The sequence below is a fragment of the Pangasianodon hypophthalmus genome, chromosome 30 (genome assembly GCF_027358585.1).
Source record: "Pangasianodon hypophthalmus isolate fPanHyp1 chromosome 30, fPanHyp1.pri, whole genome shotgun sequence".
Taxonomy (NCBI): Eukaryota; Metazoa; Chordata; class Actinopteri; order Siluriformes; family Pangasiidae; genus Pangasianodon; species Pangasianodon hypophthalmus.
In genome coordinates this window covers 8,589,212-8,599,099 of record NC_069739.1, presented here as the reverse complement: position 1 = coordinate 8,599,099, position 9,888 = coordinate 8,589,212, and the positions used below count along the sequence as shown (strand labels likewise).

General features: G+C 39.8%; 1 protein-coding gene across 1 annotated transcript; it reads left to right on the top strand.

Moving 5' to 3' along the window:
- Nucleotides 1–496: 496 nt before the first annotated feature.
- LOC113528782 (5-hydroxytryptamine receptor 1B) lies at nt 497–5,101 on the top strand. Its single transcript, XM_034301859.2, has 2 exons — nt 497–3,546; nt 3,783–5,101. Exon 1 carries the CDS (start codon nt 895–897, stop codon nt 2,053–2,055), a length of 1,161 nt encoding a protein of 386 aa, XP_034157750.1. The 5' UTR covers nt 497–894; the 3' UTR covers nt 2,056–3,546; nt 3,783–5,101.
- The last annotated feature ends 4,787 nt before the right edge of the window (nt 5,102–9,888 follow it).

The following is a 9,888-nucleotide window of genomic DNA, read 5'->3' as shown; positions in this document are numbered from 1 at the left end:
ACACTACAGCATACAAATACATCCTGTACAATTATGTGCTTCCAACGTTGTGGCTACAGTTCGGGGAAGAACCATGTGTGTGTGTGTGTGTGTGATGGTCAGGTGCCCACAAATACATTTGTCCATATATACTGTATTTCACCATTAATATTATTTACACTTATTCTTCTAATAATGTGAATTGTATTGCATTGTACTGTCTGATATTTATTTCAGCTAATATTTAGTTAAATGCAGAAAACAGTTTAATTCATGCATTTGTGTATGTCATGCATGTGTATGTCTCTCTCTCTCTCTTTCTCTCTGTCTCTTTTAACTTGAACTTGGTGTTCCTTTAAATATATGTCTTTTCAGCCTCCTATACACGTGCATTGTATGGTATTGCATGGTTTGAGGGGGTATTGAGACGATAGAGACATCTAGATGGGGAATGACAGACTGAGAGTGAGCGCCCCCAGCGTGCATGCGCGTGGCCAGAGCGCGCGCGGCGAGCGCATAAAGGCGAGCGCGCGGCTCCGCGAGCGTCATTACAAGTTGTGAAGTGGACCAGGACACACAGCGCTATGCTTCACGGAGCTGCAGAGGAACAGGATGGAGAAAGCAGTGCTCTGCAGTGCACTCGACACTCCCAGGGCGACTCTTTTACGCATGGAACATAAACAAGTTGAGAGGATGCAGATATGCATTTTCACATGTCTCATTTGGTCTTTGCCAGCACCGGAATACCACATCCTATAGCACAGCAAGAAAGTGAAGGAAATCCTTGAAGTTTTTATGATACTTTTTTTTTTTTTTTAATGCAACCAGAGCGCGGATAACTCTTTTCATGATGACACGCAAGAAACGCAGAGGATGAGCGCACGCACGGTTTAAAAGCTGGTCCACCGGCCAACGATGGAGCGCTCCGGTGCCTTCAAGCCGACCCCCGTGGCGTATGCAGAGCTCCTGAACCTCTCGTCCAACTCCACAGACTCGAATTACACGGGCGTGACGGCGGAAAAGAGCGCGAGCGTGCTTGCGCAGGCGAGCGCGGCTGTGTTTTTGTCCCTTCTCACGTGCGCTACAGCTCTGTCCAATGCCTTCGTCATTGCCACCATATATCAATCCCAGAAGCTGCACACACCAGCCAACCTTCTGATAGGCTCGCTGGCTGTCACTGACCTGCTCGTGTCCGTGTTGGTGATGCCTGTGAGTGCTGCGTACACGATTAGCCAGACGTGGACGCTGGGTCAGGTGGCGTGTGACCTGTGGCTATCATCAGACATCACGTGCTGCACAGCATCCATTCTTCACCTATGCGTGATTGCACTTGACCGCTACTGGGCCATCACGGACGCCGTGGGGTACTCTGCGAGGCGCACGCGTGGCCGCGCGGCCGCCATGATCGCTGGCGCCTGGATCATTGCCATATCCATCTCGGTGCCACCCTTCTTCTGGCGCCAGGTCAAGGCGGATGAAGAGGTCACCAGCTGCCACGTCAACCAAGACCACGTCTTCTACACCATCTACTCTACTTTCGGAGCCTTCTACATCCCTACACTGCTGCTGGTGGCGCTCTACGGAAGGATTTACGTAGAGGCCCGGAAACGGATCTTGAAACAGTCGCCCCAAAAGCCGGGCAAAAGACTCACATCCGCCCACTTGATCACACACTCGCCTGGCTCGGTGGCATCCACTACATCACTGACATATGGCACAGCTGAGTTGGCATCGTACGATGGTACAGCCTCTGTCCCAGCAAACAGTCAGGTGAAAGTCACCATGTCTGACGCGCTTCTGGAGAAGAAGCGGATCTCTGCGGCTCGGGAAAGGAAGGCAACGAAAACTTTAGGGATTATACTCGGGGCTTACATTGTGTGCTGGCTGCCATTCTTCATTTACACGTTACTCGTGCCTATCTGCACCTCATGCACATTTTACCCAGAGCTGTTCGACTTGTTCACGTGGCTCGGCTACCTGAACTCGCTCATCAACCCTATTATTTACACCATGTCCAACGAGGACTTCAAACAGGCTTTCCATAAACTTATGCGCTTTAACTGTTGCCGATCTTGAGTACTTTGTAATGGGAAGACATGTGAAGGGCCAATCAGTGAGGAAAACAATGAGAATAGAACATGAGACTATGACTACAGTCACAGTGCCGGTATCCTTCTCTCTCCATAGCATTGTCTGTCTGTGGGGGAAAAAAATATATCAACATACGGTGCAAACAAATCAGTGAGCATTTATCTTAAGCACAGCCGTCAGAATTCACCGCTCTGAATTTTAAAGTGTCTTTGTGGCTTTGGTCATGTTCACACCATCAGAGCAATTTAGTATTTTTACACTCATTTTCAGTGTTCTAGCTTTTGCGATTGTAGTGTAAAACACATCACCTGGAGTTTTTGTCACCATCATGTCTTATACAGTGTATACAGTGGTGTGAAAAATATTAGAATCCTACATCTAACATTGTGTTGCATAGTCACTGCTTTTTGATGGCGCTCTCTGTGACAAAGTTTCCAGCTGAAGCAACACTTCAACCCCCTTTAAAGTCTCAACTTATTATTCAACTGTTATTCAATAGCTACAGTTGAATTCTTGATTCTGATTGGTCAGAAGGTGTTGATCGTTTTTCTTTAACAGCACCCTTGACAGTAGTTCTGGTTGTTCGTCTAATACGTTACCATTGTTATACTAACTACTGTATGGCGGACGATCCCCATAAACCACATATTTAATAAAAATAATGGAATTAGAAATATGTCATTATTCAGCAAAGAAAGATGTATAATCATTGACAGGATGTAGGCCGTCTTTATTTATGGAAGGAGTCTCCAGTTTCAGAGCGTTGTAACACGACAACGTTGTAACATGTCTCACAGATGTTCCAACTTGACGTAGTTCGTTAAAAGATTACAAATTGTAATCGTTTCCAAATTTGCTTTGGTGTAAGAGGAAGTGCTGTGAAGTTATTCAAAATAATAATAATCATCTTTGGGGTGTAACTGTGTCATCACAGATACCCCATCGTTGGATATTTTCTTTGACAAAAAAATATGATTTTGCTTAATATACATTAAAGTACGGTTGCACTGGGATGACTTTGGATAGCTTGCAGAATGTTTATTCTCGATATTGTTAAAGGTCACTGGGATGATTAGCTCTGCTATGCTACAAAAGTGTGGAAAACAGTAGTTATGAATAAGCGTGTAATATTTAGAGCTTGATTTAGGATTCATAAATTTGGTCCTATGTATTATTATTATTATTATTATTATTATTATTATTATTATTATTCAGAATTTCTATGCATGAGTACTGCAAAAGCGGTTGTTGAGCGTAAAAAGTAAGATAACTACGATCTTCATTTGGTCCTGCTGCAATTTAGTTCACAGTTGAGGAAAATGAATTCCGATATTTCTCACGCCACTGTAAAGTAATCAAACATGCATATGGCCTCGAGAGAATAGATATGATTTTTTCAGTAGATCCAAGAAGCAGGATCATCGCTCTGAACGCAGAAGTCTGGAATGTGCTTGATGGAATATAAATGCACAGAAAGTAAGGCACGATTCAATTCAAATGATTGTAATAGAAAAGCCATTATGCTATAAATGCATGAGAGAAGTGTGTTGCTGGGTGTGGAGTGTCAGTGTGCACAATTACGTGTGTGTATACTGTATGCACATGCCTGTGCACGTGCTCTTTTTAATTTTTCTGTATTTGTTTTCGTATTATCTATTAATCATTTTGCATTCTTGTTTTCTGCTCCCTGGTTTTCGTTGCATTGTTGGTAGTTATTCCTGAGAGCTCTGATTTTGACAGCAGGTCTGACGTATCAGCACGCCTACTGCTGAAAATGGAAACATCAGCTCCCCGCCACTGCTAAGGACGCCAGTGTGTATTGTTATTTAACAACAATTATTATTCTCCAAATGAAGTCTGCGGTTGTGAAGCTGTGTGTGGCACATCGGCAAATACCAAATGAGCACAAATGACATAAATGCAAATGAACCATGATCACCTTGCCATGGAGCGCAAATCAATTGGACGGCATTACTACAAAATGTCCCCATTTCCGGCACAATAAGGCTGCAGTGTTGATATCATGAGCATCCGTAAACAAAGCTATTGCTGTACTATAAGCTTCTGCGCATATAAGCAATGTTCTGTAACAACCTTTGTTGCAAATGTTGCAGATTTGCAGGCCAATGGAGCTAAAGAGCTGCTGCTATTATGAAAAAAATAAATAAAAAAGAAATACAATTACGATTAAAGGTCATACTATTTTTTTTATAGACATAGGGATCTTTCCAAAAGTTCCAGCGCACTAAAGATGAAGTAAATAATCATTTTTGACAGCGTTCCTCCAATACAGAGAGCCGTTCTCCTACCTCATCTTCATTTTCAGTTTGCATCAGCAGCATTTGCATATGCTGTGGGAATAAAGGAAATCCCAATTAACACACCATCTTGAGTTTATTCTGTGTTTCTTCTGTTTGGATGAACAAATTTTTTTTAAACTGAGTGGAGAAAAGTATGCAAAACTGGACATATGCCTTTGGAGGAGAAACTAAATCAAAAGCATATATACAGTGGGGTCTGGAAGTCTGAGATCACTTTTGTAAATGCTTCTATTTTGCATTCTTTTCTAAATTAATACACCAATTTACATTACAAATTATAACAACTTGAGTGAAAATTTTAATCTTTGACATATTTACATGAATTTCAGAGTTTCTTAGTATTTTGTATGCCCACTTTTTTTTTGCTTTAATGACAGTGTTCACTTGAGCTGGCATGGAGTCCACACGTTTGTGCAAAAATTTAGGATCCATATTAGATCCAATCCATCAGAGTGTTGTCTGAACACGTGCTTCAATAGAAGAGATTAAGCATAAGGAAAATCTGACCTTTTGTACAAAGCAGTTAACTTTGCTCAATATCACTAATTTGCTTAAATTTAAATAGGGACCTAGAAATAGTACAGAATCTTGAATACTTTCTTCAATTTACTTTCTTTGTTTTAAATACAAAATTCTAAAGCCTTCGATTTATTTCCAATTTAAAAAAAAAAAACAAAAAAAACACAGATTTTAAATGTGTCTCAGAATTTTGAACCCCACTGTGTATGTGTGTGTATATATACATATATATATACACACACACACACACACACACACAGATGACAGAACTGTAAGTTACTGAAAGTCTATCTGTCTGTCTGTCTAACCTTACGGTTTGGTTTATTAAGCTGTCTATATGTCTTTCATATATATATATATATATATATATATATATATATATATATACACAAAAATGAATGTTTATTGATGAGGGGTGTTTATGGAGTTCTCTGGGGAGTCCCGTCTATTTCCAGATGCGAGAGATGGCATGTGTTCTGTGCTAGAAGTGTGTATATGGTCAAACACACAGACCTCACTGTGAATTCACTCATTAAAGAGCAGTAACGAGGTGCCTGAGGGATGAAAAGGATTGATTTAGACAGGGGAAGAGTAAACAATCAGTTTTGCCCTTGACAGCCACCAGATAATCACAAACCTCAAGTTAAACACCTGGGGAATACAGAGGATCATGTTTAACCCTTTCTCACTGTATTCCATCCCGCCGGCGGAAGGGAAATCGACTTATTGGACATTTTCAATCAGTATAAACAAATGAATTATTTTATTATAGTAAGTCTGTTATAAGATGAGTCAGGACACGGTTGGGTTTCTGTGCGTAGAGTATCGTGACTCTGTGTTTAGCTGCCGGTGTGCAGGGTGATGGGAAAGCGGAAGGGCTGTGAGCCCCCTGCTGGGCAAACAATTCACACCTCTCTACAAATACACTGGTACAGAGATAAAACAAACGGCAAAACTAAAGATTTTTTGATAGTAAATCACTGTATACAACTGCCACAAAAACATTATAACATTTAAACCTAGTAGGCAAGGTAAAAAAGAAATACTTATGAAAAACTGCAAATTCTTTTGCCCCGAGTGTCTAGTTTCATGTGAGTCATTAACCACTATTGTGGCATGTGACATTACAAATGAATTCAATGCTGAACGTGGGCAGCCACAAAACAGGCGGGAATTCCATTTTTTGGCCTCTGGTAAAGAATTAACAGAGCAAGGTCATGTAGGTGTGCTCAGAATTCTCAATTTTGGTTTTTGCACCATTTATTTTGGTGCAAACACCATCTCTTCGCTCACTCACGTAGATGTAGATTGAGCCTGCATTCACACTAGCGACAATTCACCTCTTGTTCTACATCAGCATGAGCTGAAAGTAAACGTGTACATTCTATTGTTAAATGTATACACATCAAAATGTTACCTTTGTTGTCGAGTAGGAGCTAAAGTTGGGAGCATAGCAGTTTTCACGGACAACGGGGTTAAACAAACATGCTGCGCACGCATGACCAGTCCAAGCCTGTCTCACAATAAATAAATGTTCACCTGCAACTTATTTGCTGTCACATTCTGCACTAACACGATACGTTATAAATAATTACATCAGTGCAGGATGTGGCATTGGAGTGTGAGATTGATATGTTGATATGCATTGTATGCTTGTGACAGAATGTTCAAACTCAGTAGAAGATGCTGCAGATAAGTTTTTAATGCTGTGTTTACCATGTCATAGCTAATTTGTATAGAACTGAGAAAGACTTAATCCAATTCTCTTACATTACTGCTGCTTTGTTGCTTGCTAGTATGAACACAGGCCCCTGGTTTGACCCTGAGCTCGGGTTACTGTCTGTACGGAGTGTCTGTGCATGTTCTTCCCATGCTTTTGTGGTTTTCCTCCAGTTTCTCCACTTTCCTCCCACCTCCCATGTACATGCCAGTAGGTGGATTGGCTACACTAAATTCTCCTACCGTAATAAACCTTTCAGAAAAAAAAAACAGCTACAACAACAACATAAAAAAAAAAACAGAATGTAAGTTTTCCTACCCCAAGGTCGTTGGGTCAGCTTCCTGTTTGACACTGACCACACCCTCTTGATGTCCCATGAATCAAATCATGTCATTTCTATCAAGCAGTTTCACTTTTACTAATCAGGCTGAAAAATACTTGCTGCTTTACTACTTTAGAAGTGTGACTTTTTTTTTTTTTCACAGTTCGAGCTGATGTGAAAGCAAATCTACATAAACCTCTTTGGCACTAGGCTTTAATTCTCCTGTCGTATGTAGCAATGTTTTAATAAATAGACAAGGCAGTGATGATGTATTGCAAAGCAAGTATTTTTAAACTCATTAAGCATGTAACAGGATCATCAGTATATAGAGACCCATTAGTATTCAGTTTCACAGATCAAAAAGACAAATTGAGAATTTATCATGTTTTGGAAAGAGACTATTAAATATAGTTCATTTACAGTTTTCATTGCAAGCACACACTGCACAATATGAAGTTTTAAAAATGTACTCCTTGTATGCATGGGCATAGCTAAGTGGTAGCCAATGGCACCCTAGCTAATGATATCAGCTAATAATATTAAATTCATAACTCTATCATAGATCATAAGAAGTAGCCTAATATTATGTTAGCTATGATGTTTTTGTAGCTTGCTAGATGACAAACAAATGTTGCTTAGGTGCCCATTGTAAAAAGGCTGGCCAAGCCCCTATGTGCCATGGCCACAACACAGCACGTGAACTCATGTCATTCTGTCTATATTCATCATTAATGCCTTCTGATCTCTACATTAGTCTGGCATCGATATATTTAATCCATTGTTTTTAAAATGAGTTGGGATTGTTGGACTGTTGGCGAAATAAAAATGTGCACACTTGTATCCACGCTTCAGCATTTATTACAACACTGTATTACTAAAATATCAACTTAAAATGTAGTGACAGAGAAAACAGAAAATATATTATGCTGTAAATTCTGCCAGCATGTAGATTATTAACACTGAAAATATAAAATCTGTAAATTCTAAATTCGAATTATATGTCTTAATGAGAATGGCACTGTGCTGCTCTGTACACTTTCGGTTCTTAAAGGAAATGAGAGGAGCTGAATGGATTTGGTATCACAGCAGCACCCCTCTTAAAAATATATGAAATTTTATATGAAAACCTCTTGAAAATTATGACTTTTTTCAATTTCGCAGCAACCTACCACCTGCACAAATGGTCCAAAAATATGTAAAGTGCATGTGCCATGCTATGATTACGAAAATGGAATTAAAAGTAGTGACTAAAAAGTGACTAAAGGTGGATCATATTAGCATATTTAGTGTCTTAAATCTGAATTTTCATCACTTGTAACCATACTCGAACTTTTATGACTTGCCTTAACCCAGAATTAGAGCTTACGAGATCTAAGACTTTGAGTTCAATCTAGAATCCTAAAGGAGCCTTGTTACTTGAGACTCCCCTTGAGAATTTTATATATTTACCTAATAACTTTTTTCCTATCAAATTTGGTTCCAAGTAGAAACCCTTGAGGATTAAAGACCCCTTATGTATTCTAAAGACCTCTAAGGGATGATAACATCCCTATGAGCACCCTTCTACCCGGTACCCAATCCAGAACTTTGCTTGAGTAGCAGCTTGAATTGGACGTGACGGTGAATTGACTTGACCTTGACTTGAAAACTGCTGACTTGAGACTCGATTTGTAGTTGAAGGTACGTGATTTGATTGAAACGCTACTAAAACCTAGCCTAACATATCAAGTCATAAGTCATGATCATTGTGTTACAAAGATTTAATAGAACAAACACACTATATATCCAAAAGTATGTGGACACCTGACCATTACACCCGCATGTACTTTTTAAACATCATGTTCCAGATTTATTCCCCCTTTACTGTTATAATAAGCTCCACTCTTCTGGGAAGGATTTCCACTAGATTTTGGAGCGTGGCTGCGGGGATTTGTGTTCATTCAGCAACAAGAGCGTTAATGAGGTCAGGCACTGATGTTAGATAAGGAGGTCTGGGGTTCAGCCGGTGTTCCAGTTCATCCCAAAGGTGTTCAGTGGGGTTGCACATCCACATGAGATGTTAGTCATAGAATTTATGTGGCAGAACATAACAGGTTAATGAACAGGATAATGGTTCTAGTTTTTTTTTGTTTTTTTTTTTAAACGGAAAATTTCTAACGCAGAACCTTTAACGGCTTCCCACCAAGGGGACAAACTAAAGAACCCTTTAGTCTGTTTGATTGAATCTTTTTTGTAATGTTTTTGAATATTTTTTTGTACTTTTCCGAAGTCACTGAATAATGTCCAAAATGCGTAGCGAACTAAATATGTTACCTGGAGCAGTGTGCTTATTTATAGTAAGTTATAGTACATAGTGAGTACCGGGGCCATTTCCACCATAATGTAAGATGTAGACTGAGATGTATTCGCTGTGTTGCAACAGACTAAAAATAAACACAGTCATAAGAGCTCACACAAAGTAATACAGTCATTTCAGTCCAAATTCATAAACCACTGGAAGAAGCCTCCGAGGCGCAAACAGAAATTAATATCCTGCCTCTATGATGCAGATATGCCTCAGATACATGCGAGAAATTTCCACACTCCCACATGATGCGACAGTTACCATGGTTGCGACCATTAAAAAAAATAAAAAATTAAGAGCCAGCTTGACGGCCGACTCTCTTTTCCATTTGAGTCACTGAGAAACCTCTAACAGTCCATCTCTCAACATGTGACCTGATAATTAAGTGATTTTTTTTTTGCACGTTCACCTTTACATATTGGACCACAGGGCCTTGAAGCTTTAGCAACAGCTTTCTGCCTGACTGCTCATTCAAAAAAAAAAAAAAAATGACACAGGATCTTCAATCAATTCTGCCTCTGCCGTTTTAGAACATCCTAATTATTTTTATTGCTGGTACCCAGAGAGCGTAATAAGTTGCAAGGCATCATGG